General features: G+C 34.5%; 1 protein-coding gene across 2 annotated transcripts in view; it reads left to right on the top strand.

Annotated features, from left to right (window-relative positions):
• The window catches only part of TENT2 (terminal nucleotidyltransferase 2), a 61,604-nt gene that overhangs the window by 15,407 nt on the left and 26,007 nt on the right, over nt 1-20,190 (top strand). Inside the window, exons 6-11 of one of the 2 annotated variants that reach the window (XM_070234628.1) lie at nt 11,611-11,725; nt 11,818-11,909; nt 13,363-13,429; nt 15,186-15,255; nt 19,009-19,085; nt 19,467-19,595. In XM_070234628.1, coding sequence (XP_070090729.1) covers nt 11,611-11,725; nt 11,818-11,909; nt 13,363-13,429; nt 15,186-15,255; nt 19,009-19,085; nt 19,467-19,595 — 550 coding nt within the window. Of the gene's footprint in view, nt 1-11,610; nt 11,726-11,817; nt 11,910-13,350; nt 13,430-15,185; nt 15,256-19,008; nt 19,086-19,466; nt 19,596-20,190 lie in introns of both variants that reach the window. The other variant, XM_070234627.1, reaches the window with a different exon arrangement.

Here is a 20,190-nt window from a genome sequence, read left to right as displayed (position 1 = left end):
AATAAGGTTCCCTAGAAGGTGGAAAGAGCATGGGTCCTGCATATAGGCAAGTGGCTTAAGGTAAGAGAAAAGCTTTTTGGAACTAGAGGATAGGTGTAGATAGAACGAAATTTGTAGGTACGGTATGGAGAAGTTAATGGCTTTCCCATGGTTGAGTGGCTTCTTCTTGTTTTCTCTCTGAATTACTATGCAAGATCATCTATTGAGAGTGAAGAGGATTAAGTAGGATGTCCAAAGTTTGAGAATAGTGGAGAAGGTTTGAAATAGCATTTACCGTGTGCAGGAAATCAAGCTGACCAGAGAAATGGGTGGAGAAGGTTTGAAACAGTATTTGCTGGGTAGTTTAGAGGGCTCACTTAAAACTGGTAATAATGAATTTATTATTAGTAATAATAAGTCAGTCAGCTGACTCAGTCAGCTCTAGGGAGAGATTTTGTTCAAAGAAGTTTTAATTATTTTGAAAATTCTTATTCTGTGTTTTGGAAACTAAAGAATTAGATTTTTAAAAATGAGTACCCTGTGAGTTTAATTCTTTTTCTCTATTTTAAAATCTTTTGTCTGTTTTTCAAGTTGCTATTCGAACAAACAGAACTCATTAAGTAAAAACATCTGAGTTACTTTTGTGAATTTTAACTTTTATTTCACTCTAGCTTTTAGGTGAATATATGGTTGCCTGGACAAAAAAGAGGCTGTAGAGGAATAGAGCTAACCGAACTCCTGAATTCCATCTATTTTAAGTTTATTTGGAAATTCTGGTTAGTTTGAAGATATGTGAATTGAAGCAATTGATTTTGAATTTTAAGTTGAGATGAAGTTAGGCTGAGATTTTCTTGGTACTGATTGTAAAATAAAAAGATGATTGTCAATGAATTATTCAAGATTTCTTGTGTAATGTTTCATTTTGGAAAGGAGCAAATTTTATGGAGCCTCTTGGCACCCTTGGAGGAATAGTTTAGGGACAGATATCTTACAGATCTCTCAGAGGCTCTATCTTAAAAAAACTGTTTTTTTAATTTCATTATTCTACTTTATTTAAAATAAAGAGCAAATTGAAAAAGGGGATAAAATATTTGTAAAGCATTAGCTCACTGAATTTCAAGTGGTTAAAATATATGTATGCCCACATCTCCTACGAAGTCTTTTTTTCTAGCCTTATTGAGATATGAGTGACAAATAAAAATTGTATATATTTAAGATATACAACATGGTGTTTTGATATATGTATTCATTGTGAAACGATTACCATAATCAAGCTAAATAACATATCTATCACCTCATATAGTTACCATATTTTTTTGGGATGAGAACACTTGAGATCTACTGTCTTAGCAAGTTTCAAGTATACATTATTATTAACTGTAGTTACCATACTGTTCATTAGGTCTCCAGACCTTATTCATCTTATAGCCAAGTTGTACCCTTTGAGCAACATCTCCCCATTCGCCCCTGCCCCCCAGCCCATGAAAACCACCATTCTACTGTCTGCTACTATGAATTTGACTTTTTTATAGATTCCACATGTAAGTGAGATCATGCTGTATTTCTCTTTGTGTGTTTAGTTTATTTCATTTAGCATCATGTCTTTTGGGTTCATCCATGTTGCAAATGGCCGAATATCCTTTCTTTTTATGGCCAAATAATATTCCATTATATATATATATATATATATATATATATGTATATACACACCACGTTTTCTTTATCCATTCATCCTTTGATGGACATTTAAGTTGTTTTCGTGTCTTGGCTACCGTGAATGATGCTGCAGTGAACATGGGAGTGCAGATATCTCTTTGAGATAGTAATTTTATTTCCTTCAGATATATACCCAGAAGTGGGATTGCTGGATCATATGGTAGTTCTGTTTTTAATTTTTTGAGGAAACTCTGTACTGTTTTCCAGTATGGTTGTACCAGTTCACTTTCCCACAACAGTGTCTAAGCATTCCCTTTTCTCTACATCCTTGCCAACACTTATCTTTTGACTTTTTGATAATAGCCTTTTAACAAGTGTGAGGTGATATATGTGTGTGTGTGTGTATATCTATCTATCTATATATATATATTTAATAATGATGCTTTTTTAAAATTTTTATTGAGGTCATAATAGTTTATAACATTGTGAAAGTTCACTTGTAAATTATTTGTCAGTCACCATATATATTTACCCCTTTACCTCTTATGCCCACCCCACCCCCAACCTCCTTCCCCTCTGGTAACCACTAAATTGTTCTCTTTGTCCATGTGTTGGTTTATCTTCCACATGTAAGTGAAATCATAGTGTTTGTCTTTTTCTGTCTGGCTTATTTTGCTTAACATAATACCCTCAGGGTCCATCCATGTTGTTGCGAATGGGATGATTCTGTCTTTTTTATGGCTGAGTAGTATTCCATTGTGTGTGTATATATATACACACACACACACCACATCTTCTTTATCCAATCATCAGTCAGTGGGCGCTTGGGTTGCTTCCATGTCTTGGCTATTGTGAATGATAGTGCAATGAACATAGGGATGCACAAGTCTCTTTGATTGTTGATTTCAAGTTCTTGGATAAATACTCAGTACTGGGATAGCTGGGTCATATGGTATTTCTATTTTTAATATTTTGAGAAATATCCATACTGAATTCAGGAAATGTGATGCCTCCAGCTTTGTTCTTGTTCAAGATTGCTGTGCTTTTCTGGGTCATTTATGATTCCATATGAATTTTAGGATTGCTTTTTCCATTTCTGTGAAAAATGCCATTGGAATTTTGATACAGATTACATTGAATCGGTAGATCGCTTTTTGTACTATGGACACTTTAGCAGTTTTAATTCTTCCAGTGCATGAACACAGGATGTCTTTCCATTTATTTGTTGTCTTCAATTTCTTTCATCAATGTTTTATAATTTTCAATGTACAGATCCTTCACCCTCCTTGGCTAAATTTATTCCTGGGGCTCTATCTTTATAATGTATGTGTCTGTCAAGAGTGTGAAAGCCATGGAGATGTAAATTTATGTAGAAAATCTAGACCAGGGCTCAGCAGAAGAGATCCGCAGGTGAAAGTTTGTTTAGTTTGTTTGTTTCTATTCTCTTTTTTTTTTAAAGATTGGTACCTGAGCTAACAGCTTGCCAATCTTTTTTTTATTTTTTATTTTATTTTGCTTTTTCTCCCCAAGTCCCCCCCCCCCCCCCCAGTAGATAGTTGTATACTTTTAGTTGTGGGTCCCTCTAGTTCTGGCATTTGGGATGCCACCTCAACATGGCCTGATGAGCAGTGCCATGTCTGCACCCAGGATCCAAACCGGCGAAACCCTGGGCTGCTGAAGCAGAGTGCGCGAACTTAACCACTCAGCCATGGGGCTGGCCCCTCTATTCTCCTTTTATTAGGCGGTTGTTTCTTGGCCACGTTCAGGTAATAGTATGTGCCTAAAAGCAATGAACTCAGGGAAAGGAATCAGTAATTCAAACTGCCTAATCAGCATGCCAGTTTATAAATTCAGAAGTTTCTACATTGTGTCCACACACAAAAACGTAGTAATTTAACATGCTAATAAGGAGTTGGTTGTTTTCAGCATGACATTTTCCTGGTTCTGTTTTATTTTAGTTAATTTGAAGAGAAAAGGAATTCAGCATCAAAAATGAATTTCAACTTTTATTATACTAATACTCAGTAATTAGTACCAGCTTTTTCTATAGTTAAACATGTGTAACAAAGATTATGGCAAGGGGACAACCTAAGGAATTGCCAGTTTTTGTTGAAATGTTTACGAACTAGTGATCTGCTTTCTGTACCATATTTAATTTTATTTCTCCTATCTCGAAAGCTCAGTGCTAATTTGTGTTTGTAGATAGCGCGTATATTTAGCCAAAAACCATGATTGTTTTTCATATACTGTAGTATATGATCAGATCTTGGTGTTTCCAGCTGAAAGGTTTTTTCACCTTCTTTTGCATGGGGACCCAGATAACAGGGACAGATGGAGAAACTGCTGAGAATACTGTGTAAAAATTTAGCCTTATTTATTGACACATTTGAAAACTTTCCTGAATCCAAACCCATATTTTACTTGTACTTAATGGCTTGTATTGACCTCACACAATGATAACTTTATTAGTAATTTGATTTGAGCCTACTTTGAGGATAGGTAGTCATATTTTTTAGGAAAAATGAATATTTATATTTGGAAGAATTATTAATTTTAGTATTTTGATATGTAGTATTTAGTATATGTAGGTAAATCTTACTTTTTTTCTTTTACCTAACTATATATAGGTAAATTTTGAGCAGGTACAACTTTTATTTACAGTGAGAAATGGATATCTTTTACAGTTAACTTTAAAGTAATAAATCTTGGCAGGCAGCCTAATCTCTAAATTGTAGAGATTTAAATAACTTTAAGAAGAATCTATTTTGTGGATACTTTGTTGGAATCGTTTTTTTTTTAAAAACTAATAGTAGGGAAAAATTTGCTTCTGAATGAAACAGAAACAATTAAAGAAAGTTTCTAAAGTGCCATTATCGGTAATCAGCATGGTGTTACATATGTTATCTAAATATTTGGTGCCTGATATTCAGCCAAGGAGATTTCATAGCATACATCCCTTTTTTCTTTTTTTTTCAGGATTATAAGAACATTGAGGCCTATCCTGAAATATTTCTCTAGATATGAGTAATAGAGGTCTTGTTTCAGTGTAAATGTGCATTTCTTTTGAGTTTTTGTCTCGTCTGGACTCCATATCCTTTATGTCTGTCTGTTTTAGGATATAGTAACATAATTTCATAATGTGGATCCTTAAATAACTGGCTAGACAGTGAGGAAAATTCTTTTGTGTAAAAATCTATTAGATCTCCATTATAATAGTCCTCGAGAGAGAAGAAATGTTTCCCTGAATGTAAAAAAGGGAGAAGAGCAAGTTTATGGAATTTTGTATTTTCCACATAATCATAAATTTTTTTTTACATGTTAATGTTTCTACATGAGCATGGTCATTCAGATGATGAAAGGGCTTTATAAATATGATAAAATTTCATTTGAGCATTGTTGTAAAGAAATTTATCTTTTTGTTACTTAACAGATGTTGAGTACCTACTATGACTTCTAGGACTGGGTTGATCTGCCTGAGTCTCTAGATCGAGGGGCTGGCAAAACTTTTCTATAAAGGGCCAAATAGTAAATATTTTAGACGTGGGCTACATGGGGCCTTTCTCACATATTCTTTTCTTTCTCTCTCTTTTTTTTTTTTGAGGAAGATTAGCCCTGAGCTAACATCTGCTGCCAATCCTCCTCTTTGCTGAGGAAGACTGGCCCTGAGCTAACATCCATGCCCATCTTCTGTATGTGGGCTGCCTTACCACAGCATGGCTTGCCAAATGGTGCCATGTGCGCACCCGGGATCCGAACCTGGCGAACCCTGGGCCGCCAAAGCGGAACATCTGCACTTAACTGCTGCACCACTGGGCCGGCTCCTGTTTTCTCTCTTTTTTAAACAATGCTTTAAAAATGTAAAAATCGTTTAGCTTGCTGGCCCTACAAAACAAGCTAGAGGCATTATTTAGCCTATAGGCTGTAGTTTGCCAACCCTGCTGTAGGTGAATAAAACTGAATCATTCAAGTGTCATTTAAAATTTTATATTAGCCACTTTTACTGGAAACCTTTTTCAAATCTTTTATAAACTTGGAAGCTTTTTTTTTTAGCTTTTTACTATGGGAAATATCAAATAAATACAAAAATAGAATATAGTATCATAAATCTTCATGAAGCTTTAACAAATTACCAACATATGGCCAATCTTATTTCATTTATACCTTCCTCCCTTCTTAGTTTGAAGCAAATTTTATGTATTGTATGAGTTCATTCATAAGTATTTCAGTCTTCTGTTTTGTTATCTATCCCTTTGTTAATGCCATACTATCTTGAGTACTATAGCTATATAATAAGTAAGGGTAGAAGTCAGGCAGTTCTGACTTTTTTCTTCTTTGTCTTGGCTATTCTTGGTCTTTTGCCTTTCCAAATAAAATTTAAAATTATTTTCTCAATTTCTAGAAACAAGCATGGTGGCTTTTTATTTTTAACAATTTTTTACAAATTTTGATTATATTTACTCCATAGATCAATTTCAGGAGACTTGACAACAGTAGTCTTTTGATCCATGAACATGATCTGTATCACTCCATTTATTCAGGTCTTTAATTTCTCTCATCAGTACTTAGTAATTTTCAGTGTATAGGTCTTGTATACCTTTTGGGAAATATAATTCTAAATATTTCATATTCTTTTGCTGCTGTTGATAATTTCTTATTTTATTTTTCAAGTTCTTTTTACTTTTTTATTGCAGTAACATTGGTTTATAACATTATATAAATTTCAAGTGTACATCATATTTCGGTTTCTGTGTAGATTACATCATGTTCACCACCCAAAGACTAATTACAATCCATCACTGCACACATGTGCCTAAACACCCCTTTTGCCCTCCTCTCTTCTCCCTTCCCCTCCGGTAACCACCAATCCAATCTCTGTCTCTATGTGATTGTTTATTGTTGTTTATATCTTCTACTTATGAATAAGATCATACAGTATTTGGCCTTCTCCCTCTGAGTTATTTTGCTTAGCATAAATACCCTCGGGGTCCTTCCGTTTTTGTCACAAATGGCTGGATTTCATTGTTTGTTATGGCTGAGTAGTATTCCATTGCGTGTGTGTACCACATCTTCTTTATCCATTTGTCCCTTGATGGGCACCTAGGTTGCTTCCGAGTCTTGGCTATTGTGAATAATGCTGCAGTGAACATAGGGGTGCATGTATTGTTACACATTCGTGTTTTTATGTTCTTTGGATAAATACTGATCAGTGGAATGGCTGGATGGTGTGGTAGTTCTATTCTTAATTTTTTGAAGAATCTCCATACTGTTTTCCATAATGGCTGCACCAGTTTGCACTCCCACCAGCAGTGTATGAGGGTTCTTTTCTCTCCACAGCCCCTCCCACACTTGTTGTTTCCTGTCTTGTTAATTATAGCCATTCTGACAGGTGTGAGGTGATGTCTCATTGTAGTTTTGATTTGCATTTCCCTGATAATTAATGATGTTGAACATCCTTTCATGTGCCTGTTGGCCACCTGTATATCTTTGGAGAAATGTCTCTTCAGATCTTTTGCCCATTTTTTGAGTTCTTAGTTTTTTTGTTATTGAGATGTATGAGTGCCTTATATATTTTGGATCTTGACACCTTATCAAATATATGGTTTGCAAATATCTTCTCCCAATTGTTAGGGTGTCTTTCCGTTTTGTTGATGGTTTCCTTTGCTTTGCTTTTTAGTTTGTTGTAGTCCCATTTGTTTATTTTTTCTGTTGTTTCCCTTGCCTGGTCAGACATGGTACTTGAAAATATGCTGTTAAGACCGATGTCGAAGAGTGTACTGCTTAAGTTTTCTTCTAGAAGTTTCATGGTTTCAGGTCTGATACATTCAAGTCTTTAATCCATTTTGAGTTAATTTTTATGCATGGTGTAAGACAATGGTCTACTTTCATTCTTTTGCGTCTGGCTATCCAGTTTTCCCAACACCATTTATTGAAGACACTTTCCTTTTTCCATTATATGTTCTTGGCTCCCTTGTCGAAAATTAGCTGTCCATAGATGTGTGGGTTTATTTCTGGGCTCTCGATTCTGTTCCATTGATCTGTGTGTCTGTTTTTGTGCCAGTACGATGCTGTTTTGGTTACTACAGCATTATAATATATTTTGAAATCAGGGAGTGTGATATACCTCCAACTTTGTTCTTTTTTCTCAGGATTCCTTTGGCTATTCGGGGTCCTTTGTTGTTCCATATAAATTTTAGGATTCTTCATTCCATTTCTGTCAAAAATGTCATTGGAACTTGGATAGAGATTGCATGGAATCTATAGGTTGCTTTAGGAAGTATGGGCATTTTAACTGTTAATTTCCAGTTTATAGATCTTTCACCGCTTTGGTTAGATTTATTCCTAAATATTTTATTCTTTTTGTTGCAATTATAAATGGGATTGTATTCTTCTTAATTTCTCTTTCTGCTACTTCATTGTTAGAGTATGGAAACACAACTAATTTTTGTGTATTGATTTTTTATCTTGCAACTTGACCATGTTCATTTATTATTTCTGAAAGTTTTTTGGTGGATTCTTTAGGATTTTTTGTCTGTAAAATCAGATCATCTGCAAATAGTGACAGTTTCACTTCTTCCTTTCCAATTTGGATCCCTTTTATTTCTTTTTCTTGCCTAACTGCTCTGGCCAGGATTTCCAATACTATGTTAAATAAGAGTGGTGAAAGTGGGCATCCTTGTCTGGTTCCTGTTTTTAGAGTGATAGCTTTCAGTTTTTTTCCATTGAGAATGATATTAGCTGTGGAACATGGTATATCACTTCATTTATTTAGGTCTTTAATTTCTTTCATCAGTATTTAGTAATTTTCAGTGTACAGGTCTTATATGCCTTTTGGGAAATATATTTCTAAATATTTCATGTTTTTTTGCTGTTATTGATACATTTTTAGAATGTAAATTTCCAATTGTTTTTTGCTAGTACTAGTATATATACTTTCTAGTCAATTATCTTTTTAGAAAAGTAAAACATAAGAGAAGCAGCCTTGGTTTGATATATTATGTTTGAATTTTCATTAGTTTTGTGGGCATGTCTTTCTCATTTTTTTAATAAAAACTTTGTATGGGAATTGACTAGAATTGTTTTTAGGCGTTATTTCTTCAAATATTTTCTTCTGTCCTTCTCCCATTCTCACCTCTCTTCCTGAGATTCCAGTTCTTTTCTGTTATTTGTGCTTAAGAGAGATGGCTTTTCCTATGCTACTTTTACATGAGGAGAGTTAGGCAGGTTGGCTTTCCTAGGTTTGTGGCTCTAGGAATCCTCTTCTGTTATGTGGTATTCAGCAGTATACTTTCTGAGACTTTTTCTCTTCTCTTCCCTTCTTTTATCTAGACCAGGGTTTTTCACCCTCTGCAATATTGGCATTTTGGGTCAGATAATCTTTGCTGTCAGAGATTGTCCTGTGCATTGTAGGATGTTTAGTGGCATCCTGGCCTCTACCTGCTAGATGCCAGTGATCACCATGTGGTGTCCCCCTTCCCTTCAATTATGACAACCAGAAATGTTTCCAGATATTGTCAAATGTCCCCTGGGAATTAGAATCATTCTAGTTCTAGACCTTGTTTCTTTTACCCCTAGTGACTCTGTATTGCTTAGTTTGGATTCTCCTCCTGGCGGTTTCTGCTTGATGTGTTGCTTTGTCTTAGAAGGGAGCCTCACTTAGTTTTGAAATTTCTGATCTTTCTATGATCCTGTTATGTTTACCTGTGAGTTGTGGCCTGTGAAACTCGCTTCCAATTTTGGTTGCTATCCTGCACTAAATTAGATGCCTCAATTTGAAGAAAGGGATGGCCAGGTAGTACTTAAGGGCAATTTGATTTCTGGCTGTTCTGGCTTCAGGGCTGTCCAAAATCCCTTTCCTCTTCTTCCTTTTTCTTTTGGTGAGGAAGATTGACCCTGAGCTAACACCTGTTGCCAATCTTCCTCATTTTGCTTGAGGAAGATTATTCCTTAGCAGACATCTGTGCCGGTCTTCCTTTATTTTTTGTATATAGGACACTGCCACAGCATGGCTTGATGAGCAGTTTGTAGGTCTGTGCCCGGGATCTGAAGTGGTGAACCCCGGGCCACTGAAGCAGAGTGTTTGAACTTAACCACTAGCTACCTGGCTGGCTCCTCCTCTTCTTTCTTAATGTTGCTGATACCATCTGGGTCTTGCTGCTGTTGGTGTTTGGTCCCAACTATTCATATTTTGGTGTTCATGATTGATACATAGTCAATTAATTGTGTTGTATTTGTTGGCTGTGTTTGTTTTGTTTTGGTTTGATCTATTTGTTTTGTTCTCCTCACTATTCTTTTTGCATGGGTGGTTTATTTGGGGATATTAAAAAATTATGTCTCATTCGTTGCCAAGTTGCCTGGACTGCCTCTGCCTTCTTAAAATGAGTTCTAAACATGATAAAAGAAAATGTTTTAAATGCTGGGTGAGACTTGCGCTTGGTCTTGGACTCCGGGGAAGGCCTAGAGAGCGAGAGGTTGAAAATGCAAGAGAGCCCGGAAAACTCTAGAGGTATTTGTGTCCTGGAGACCACCAGAAGGCTTGGATACAGAAGTGTTGGTGAGGGGTCAGCTTTGAACAGAGGAGGAGGACAGTTTGTCTGACAGGAGAGGTGAAGAGATGAGATTTCATTCAGATATGTTAGTTTGCAAGTTTGCACTTAGCAAGCTGACTTGTCACATCTGGTATCCTCAATTTTCTTGGTAAACTTTAATGTGAAGTTATCTGCTAAATAAAGTGAGGTAAGTGTAGGGGGCTTGAAGAAAATAGTAAAGATTTTGGAATGGTGATGGTGTAAAATGGGAGCCATATCTCACCAGAGACGTGAAAGGGCCAACCTTAGGCTAGTCCTGTAACTACAAATTTGAAAGATGCCAATTTTGTGGTTTTTAATTTTTTTCAGTTTCATTTCTTAGAAACTCAGATATAAGAGCAGAGAAGGTGATTGTTCATATGGACTTAAGACTAGGATTTTGCAGGACAGGTGTTAGAGCATGACAAGGGAATAATGTTGTTGTGGAGCATGGACTGGATACGAAAGGAAATCACGCTGTTCAGGTACTGATGGGTCAGGAGAAAAGGGGAGATTCAAGGGAATTCGGGTCTGTGTGGTTCTAGAGCAGGTATGAGGGGAGTAAGAAAGTAAGAATTGGACAGATTGAAGCCAAGATAGTATATTGAAATTTAAAATTTCACAGCTAGAGAAGTTGTATTTTATTGTAAAGACCACATTATGCTATGAGAGTGTAACACTGATGAAAAATATTGGAGTAAGAAGTAGTTTAGAAATGGTGGGAATATGTTGTGATATGTAGCCCATTATAGGTAAGGAAATCACCTACGAGGATAGCAAGAGTTAGGTTGGAGGGGAAAGTGTGAACCAGATAGGTAGATAAACAGGGAGATCCATCTGTAGATGGCAACGAGAAGACAGGGTTCAGAGCAGTGTTGTAAGAATGGGGAAGAGGGTGGTTTGCATGAGCATGGAAGACCAGGGACTTTTCTTTCAAAGTCTGTTATATGTCTTATGAATATCAGGGATTGGGCAAACTTCTTTAAAGGGACAGATAGTAAATATTTTAGACTTTGCCACTCACATATGGTTCTTGTTGCATGTTTTTATTTGTTCATCTTTATAACCCTCTAAAAATGTAAAACCATTCTTAGGTCGTGTACCATCCCAAACCAGGCTGCTACGGAAGGTTGTAGTTTGCTGCCCCGTGGATTATACTCATTATGAATGATCTGTGACTGTACTTTTCTGTGACTTGTCAGTGGTACTTTGCTTTGTCAAATTAGTAACTGTTTCAGATACTAAGTGACTTGTTACTTAAGTAAGAGTAGTTTTGTGTTGGAAGGTGTTAAGGAGATAATATATATTTATTTTTTAAATACCGTCGGTAGTATTGTTTTACACTTCTCAGTATGGTAATTACTTTTACTTTTCTAAACAAAATTTTTACTTTTTTTGCGGTGAATTCAAGTTGAGTCAGCAGATATTGGAGCTATTTGAAGCATGTCAGCAGCAAGTAAGCGATTTAAAGAAGAAAGAACTCTGTCGAACACAGCTGCAGAGAGAAATTCAGCTGTTATTTCCACGTACGGTTCCCTATTTTGCATGCCCTTTTTTGTATATGCATTCTGATTTAAAATTTTAAATAATACCTTATAATTCTCTTCTATTTCTTTAGAAAGCAGACTTTTTTTGGTGGGATCCTCTTTGAATGGATTTGGTACCCGGAGCAGTGATGGTGATTTATGTCTAGTTATTAAAGAGGAACCAGTAAGTAATGAAACATTATTCCAACTGTGTTTCTTGTGTTAAGTCATTTAAGAAATTTCATATAAAAGTCATTGAAGAAAATAACTTTTTTTGTTTTAATTACTTCTTTGGATTCTCTGTTTATAATAATTCAAGGAAGGCTAGGAAATGCTTCTTTTTCTTTTAAGGCATGTGCCCAGTAAACATAATAGGAATTTTAGCATTCATTTCTAAGTTGTTAAAGTGAGATGGCTTCACTGTCTTTTTCAAGAGCTGTGCCTCTATTTTGAAACATTATTGGGATGGGTATGTTACCAGGATGCAGTAAAGAAGGAGAGCATGTGTCAGTATTATCTTCTTGATATATTTCCTTTCCATTTGAATTCTCCATGATTGTATTTTCAATGTTTTATCTTATTTCCCCTTGAAAAGGCTATGGGGTTTGGAGTTCTTATTTTGGGAATACAAAGAGATTTCACTGAAATTTAAAATAAGACTATTGTGATTTAATAAATTTTTCTGATATTTTGGCTTTGTTTCTTCTCTTTATTTTTACTTAGCAACCAAATTTTCTTCTTTAGTATTATGTTTATTTGAATTTCCTGTTAACTGATACTCTTGTGTATCCTTAATACCACAGTAATTGGTGTTCATTAAGCTGACCTGAAGCAGCCTCTTTAATATGCCGAGGTCTCTTCTGAATTACCAAAGATTAATTTCAGTATAATTTAATGTGGCTTATTATATTCCACCTCTTTATAAATATAAAAAATATATTGAATAGTAATATATATTTTTACTGTTTCTATTATCCCACTAACAAAATTGGCTTCCAGTTACTGCAAATCAGAAAGAGATTTATTCTGGGAAAGAAACTCTGATATTTCCTAGGCTTTGAAATCATATAAAGGAACAGTAAAGAAACCCTTCAGAAATAATAAACATAGCGGAAAATATTAGAGTTTTAATTAAAACTTCCTCATGCAAGTAGACTACACTTGGGCACAGGCCACTAATCCTCCAGTCTTCTCCACATGTTTGAATCAGCTTGTCACAATCATGCTCACACTGAGACACCACAGATGTGACCCTTATCCCTGAGCAGCTCGCAGTCTAGAGAGGGAAATACATGATGTTGCAGAAAGTTAAAATTCTGTTTATTTTTCTTGGAAAGGATTACTTTTTGTAGATTAGTACTAAAGGAAAAAAATGACGTATATGGCTGCTTCGCTATTTCTTTTAATGTTGCGCTTTAAGTTTAAGATCAGGAATTGATTTAGAAATGTTGATGTGAAGACAGCAGAAAGGTTGACTTTTTCTATAATGTAATTTAGTGAATAGTGAGAAATAACTCCAAAGAAAAGTATACTTTGTATGTTTTCTCTTTGTTGAGATACATTAAGAAAATAAAACACTAAGTTTAGAAAGATAATGAAAAAACACTTTATTTTTAACTTTTCAGTGTTTTTTTCAGGTAAATCAGAAGACTGAAGCACGACATATACTCACCTTAGTCCATAAACACTTCTGTACTAGACTTTGTAAGTTTGATATGCCTCAAGTTCCTATGTCATCTGACATAAGTATTTATTTATAGTGTCTCTCACTTTATTTTCTGGTAAGAATTGTTTATTTTCTGGTCAGGATATGTATAATGTGGATCCTTTTTTTCCAAATGAATTCCTTTTACCTTTTGACTAAAAAGAAGAGTAACATTTATTCGGCAATTCTTTATTGAGTTTACTGAATGCAGTGGGGAATTCAAAGATATCATAAGCTTCAGTTCTTTTTCTCAAAAGGTTATATACTGTTAGGGAAGCTAATGCATGAGGATAAATAGCTGTAATGCAAAGTATCTGTGAAAACCCGAAAGAGTGATACAGATAAAGTCTTTTAAGTATTCATGGGAGGGAGAGAGAATTTCGTCTGTTTTCAAATTATATGCAATTTATGACATCAAATTTTAAAAATATCACTAAACATGAAGCCCAAGGGAATTATTCCAACAGAAAGCAAAATTGTTGACTTGGACCATATTATTGTAAGATTTTGTGTAAGCTCACTAAGCAGATTTTCATCCACATTTTAAACCGTCTCAAATAATTTATTTTAAACTTCCAGAGAATATTGTGGACAGTTGAAGCCACACTATGTGATGTTGGAAAGACATTTGTCCATTTGTTTAACAGATATTCCTTATGTGTCAGGCTTTGAGCTGGAAAATACAAAGTCAAGTAACAAGTTATTGCCCTTGAACAGTTTATATCTGTTGTAGGAGAGAAATAAATCAAGTGATTTATTTCGGTGGACTTAAGTTTTCACATCTGTAAAATACAGGAATAATTCATATCTTAAGTGGATTTTTAATAGCTATTAGAATCATAAAATATTAAAAATGGAAGGGACCTTAGAGATCGTCTAATTCAAATGAAAGGTTTTTTTTTTCCCTTTGGTTGTTGTTTTTAATAGTTAAGGAGACCGGTGATCAATCGGTTTAATAATTTCCCTGAGGAGTATAGTTTGTTCTTTGGTGTCAGAACCTGTGGTCAGAACTCGAAACTTTCAACTCCTAATCTTATTTCTCGCTAAACCTCACTGAATTCTTGCCTATAAATTCTCTTTGAAGCCTGGTGTATTTATTATTTTGCTCATAAAAAGCATTATAACAAAATTTTTAGTTTTTAAATCTGGTCTTACGGTTTTCTTTAGTTAAGACTTAAGAAATTGCTCATTTGGGAGAAATTTGCAGTTTCTTTTTTCTACATTGCTGTATTTTCCTAGTTTTCTAAGTTTTCTACAATGAACATTATTACTTTCAAGTCAGAAAAACATTTTTTTTTGAAGTTTGATGGAGTAAAAAATATGTGTATGTGTTCTTCCTCTCAGAAATCATGCTTATTTGAACGTGTCGCTGCCCCTTGTATCATGTTGCAAGCGTTTCCACATTTAAGACTGTTTGTAAATATGATTTATATGGCTGTTATAATATCTTGCCATGTGTTGTGCCAGAATTTAGCTATCCCCCTGTTGCTATCCTAGATATTTTTCATAACGCTCTGATGAACTTCTTGATAAATGTTATTAGATATTAGACCACATTTCTGAAAATAACTTTAATAGCCCCCTAATCCAGTCTTAGAAGAATTCAGTAATGTCCTTTCTGTGCTTTCTTTCTCAAAGACTGTGTTTTCTTTAATTGTTTTAGCTTAGTAAAATGCTTTTTTTTAAAAATGTGCATTGGAATACTATGAATTTGAGAAACACTTACAGATATTCTCATTATCTTTTACCCTTCAGCTGGCTACATTGAGAGACCTCAGCTGATTCGAGCAAAAGTGCCAATTGTGAAGTTCAGGGATAAAGTCAGGTAAGTAATTATTGAATTCCCTTTTTTCAGTTGCTTTAGATCATTTTTAGATATTCTTTTGATGTAGATAATTAAGAAATGTATGTTATAGCATAATAGCTTATTGTCATCAGTTTTGAGAAATCACTTGATTTGGTCTTTGAAATGGTTTTTTAAAATAGTCTGCTCGCTTCTTCATGCTTAACTGTACTTAGTTATTCTGCTTGACATTTTGAAAATTTGAGACTATCCAATTTAAGGAATATATGCATATTTATATTTCAGATTTTTAAATGATCTCTTTCCTTTTGGAAATGTAATGCACTCTTAAGAACATATCTTAATTGATGAAATTTGATGTATATTTGTATCAAGGGAATTGTTGTAATTATGTCTATCTGTATATTCTACCAGCCTGAGTTCTGAATTTCTTATGAGCATTGGAATTAGAATCTTTTATATAGTATCTGAATATAAAATGTAAATAGTTAGGTGTTAACTTTCATTGGTTAAAAAAGAGTTGTTTTCTAAAAAATAGATAGTATTGTGATAAATCAGGTTTTTCTAGCCTAGTTTTATAAAAGTAATACTGAAATTGTTTATATAAATGTAAGTGTAAATATATACACAGTTGATCCTCATTATTCATGGATTCTGTGTTTACGAATTCTCCTACTTGATAAAATTTATTTTGTAACCTCAAAGCCCCCCAAATTGATACTTGCAGCACTTTCATGGTCACTCCTACACAGGGCAGAGTGGGGAAAATTTTGAGTTACCTGATGCGCTTATTCCCAGCTGAGGTTAAAAAATGTGACACTCCACCTTCCTGTTTCAGCTCTCATACTGTAAACAGTTGTCCTTTTCATGATCTAGTTAATGCCATGTTTTTACATTTTTGTGCTTTTTGTGGGTGAGTTTGCTGTTTAAAATAGCCCCTAATCATAGTGCTGAGATACTGCCTAGTGTTTGTGTGTACAGAGCTGTGATGTGTGTTATGAAGAAAATACCTGTGTTAGATATCCTTCGTTCAGGCATGAGTGTTCTTGGCCATGACTTCACCATTGTGGATCAACAATATATTAAATAAGGTGTCTTGAAACAGACACACACAAAGCAAAGTTACATACTGATCAGTTGATGAAAATGTTGTGTCTGGGGCCAGACCCAGAGCCCAAGTGGTTAAATTGGGCATGCTCTGCTTTGGCAGCCTGGGTTTGGTTCCCAGGTGTGGATCTACACCACTTGTCTGTCACTGACCATGCTGTGGTGATGGCTCACATACAAAAAGAGGAAGATCGGCAGTGGATGTTAGCTCAGGGCGAATCTTCCTAAGCAAGAGGAAAAGAAAAAGGAAGAAAATATTGTGTCTGGAGACCCATGGAAACCTAACCCTTTGTTGCCCCTAGGAGCAATGGTTTAGTATTCACAAATTCAGCATTTGCAGCAGGTTTATAGAACATGACTACTATGAATATCAGAATTGACTGACTATATATATGTTTTAAACAAATCTCTAGATATATGCCTGGCTCAGACCTTCCCCTCCATTCATTCCAACATCCATCCCATCTATAAATATTTACTGAGTTTTTATCAAGTAAATAACAGAAATTTCTAAAGCATAAAGATATAGGGAGATAAAACATAAACTAAACATAAAACGATTAGCTAATTATAATTGTTTTTAAAAATATATGATTGTAGTTATATAAACAATTTAATCTTTTTCCATTTAGGATTATTATACAATTTTTTTTCATTGTTAAGTATTCTTTAAAATACCATTTTATAATTCTTCTCTATACAAACCATTAAAAACTCCTAATACCGAGAGATAACTGATGTTAATGTTTTGATGTAAACTTATCAGTCTCCTTTCTGTGAATATGAATGCATAAGAATTTTTAAAATTAAAATTGAGATCATACTTTTTTACTTAACCATATATTGTGAATACTTATATCATTGAATATTTTCTGGCTTCATTTTTAATGGCTTGACAGTATTTCATTGAGTGAGTATATAGTCATTAACTTACCCATTCCTCTATTAGAATAAGCATTTTGTGCATAAAATTTTTTCCATATTAAGGATTACTTTAGTATTTCTGGAAGTAGAATTTGAAGCAAGTACTGTGGATATCTTTAAAGCTCTGAATTCATATTTTTGGAAACATTTTTAATTGCGGACTAGTTTTCATCCAAGTGTTTTTTCTGTTCTGTTGAGTTATATAGAGGAAGTGCAAACTGGTTTCCGCAATAAGACTTGCACAAACAAAATTAAAGATTATAACTCCAGGGGGCCAGCCCTGTGGCCGAGTGGTTAAATTTGCACACTCCGCTTTGGTGGCCTGGGGTTTGCTGGTTTGAATCCTGGGTGTGGACCTACACACTGCTCATTAAGCCATGCTGTGGCAGAATCCCACATTGAAGAGCTAGAATGACTTACAACTAGGATATGCAACTATGTACTGGGGGTTTGAGGAGATAAAAAGAAAAAAAAGAGGAAGATTGGCAACAGATGTTAGCTCAGGGCCAATCTTCCTCACCAAAAAGCATACATTAAAAAAAAAAAGAAAGAATATAACTCCATTGTTACCATAAGTTTCTCAAAGCCAAAGTCATATGATATCTGAAGTGTTAATGCCACTATCTTTTTTTTTTTTTAGATATTGGCACCTGAGCTAACAACTGTTGCCAATCTTCTTTTTTTTTTCTTCTTCTCCCCAAAGCCCCCCAGTAGGTAGTTTTATATTCTAGTTGTTAGTGCCTCTGGTTGTGCTATGTGGGACACCGCCTCAGCATGGCCTGATGAGCGGTGCCATGTCCATGCCCAGGGTTTGAATGGGCGAAACCTTGGGCCGCCAAAGCGCAGTGTGCAAACTTAATCACTTGGCCACGGGGCTGGCCCCTGCCACTGTCCATTTTTATCAATGTGAATGGATAATTGGAAGATTATAGAATTTCTTTCCCCAAAACAAGAAAATCTGAATGGTAAATTTCAAATTTTATAAGTAAAAGCTGTAGAAAGGAAATTTGTTGTTTTTATTTTAGGCAGTCTTTTCATAGAAAAACTCATTGTTCAGAAGTTGGACCTGATAGTATTTGGGTCCATTACTTATACATTAAGTAATCTTTCCTTTTATTTTGAGTTTAGCCATTCTTTATAGATCCGATTATTATTGTCCTATTTTCTAAATTGTGAATTGCATGGTATCTTTGCTTTCAAAGAACTATCGGTTATGTGTTTGGTGTAGTTCTTCCCAGATATCAGTGGCTATATTTGGCATGATATTATAATTTTCCAACCTTTTGGGAGGGAATATAATACATAGACAGCTTTTGTTTTTTCACCTGTGCTTTATTTGGCTTTTTATTCCTACTGTTTTAAAGCAAATGATGCTATAATTCCACATTAGGTGAGAATATATAACTTAGTGGGTTAACTTGCCCAGAAATGTTTTTGGTCACATTATTTTATCTGGAAAGGATTGCAGAATTTTAAAATTTCTTTTGGTCAGGATAAGTGGAGCCTTAGCAGTACATTACAGATCTTTAACAGTAATCCTATTTTATATTTCTAATACACACTATATCATATTAAAATGGTATACTGAGTATATATTCATTCTTACTTCTTTAGCGCCTCATTTGAAAGTCCTTGGCCTTTAGGCCATACTATTTTTGCATCATTGGATGGATGGATATTAATTTAGTTATGGGGAAATTGTTTAATTTGTACTTGAGTTAAAAATTTGTTTTTTTTTAATAGTTGTGTGGAGTTTGACTTGAATGTAAACAATATTGTTGGAATAAGAAACACATTCCTTCTGAGAGCTTATGCATACCGTAAGTTTTTTGTTTGTTTCTAAATAATTATCAGCTTCTCTGTTTATCTTTTATTCTTTTTAAAGATGTTTGTAGTAAATAGTGACATCTCTTTTCTTGTGTTTATGTATAATGTCCATTTTATTATATGCGTACTATGTTGCTGCACTAGCATCATATACTATCAGAGTTGTAGGTCAATAAAATGAATTTTAATAATATATAATTTTTAGAAGGCAACTAAAGTACATTTTAGAAGTAAGGCACATTTATGGTGAACACAGTATTTAATACACAGGGAAGCAATGTTCTTTTTGTTGGCGTGGAATTGGGAAATGATGTGAACTTTCAAAGAAACTGTAATATCTTCTTACCATTTTTAAGTTTTAATTTTACTTTCAGTTGAAAATCGAGTTCGTCCGTTAGTACTGGTGATTAAGAAGTGGGCGAGTCACCATGAGATAAATGATGCCAGTCGTGGTACTTTAAGCAGCTATAGTCTTGTATTGATGGTTTTGCACTATTTACAAAGTAAGTATTACAGGTTTTCCCCAATGTTTTAAATGGAAATGCAGTTAAACTTCATTATGGTGTCTTCCCTGTTGACCCTACCTTCAAGTAGCATTGTTTTAAAAAGTTCTTTGTAAGGCCCATAAAACCATATTTCCTATTTTTTTGCTTTGAACAAATGTTTTAGAAATGTTATTCCCTGAAAAACATTATAAAGAAGTTTCACTGTTTTATTCTTTTGACAGTTTTCTATATTCACTTTTGTATTCAAAGAACTTTTACCACTGTATTGTGGACCATTATCTTGAGGCGCATGAATGTTCAGAAGGCCTATAAAAATAAACTCAAGCACCATCCATCGTGTTTTATGTTTTTCACTTGAGACAGGAATTAAATGATTTTCTTGTTGGTCAAAGAAGCTTTTATTCCCTGTGAGCTGACGTGGAGATTGGGTGGAAGTCTTGAGGTTAATGTAATGGAAGACCATTTTCCAGGATGTCTAGGTCTGATCTGTTCTGGGTTAATGATATTTCCACAGTTTAGAAAGCAGTGTTGTAATATTTGTATTCGTACCCTTTGAGTTTATGATTCCATTTCTAAGAATTTATCCTAAGGT

This window comes from Equus caballus, chromosome 14, assembly GCF_041296265.1.
Source record: "Equus caballus isolate H_3958 breed thoroughbred chromosome 14, TB-T2T, whole genome shotgun sequence".
Lineage (NCBI taxonomy): Eukaryota > Metazoa > Chordata > Mammalia > Perissodactyla > Equidae > Equus > Equus caballus.
This window is presented reverse-complemented; position numbering and strand designations above follow the sequence as displayed.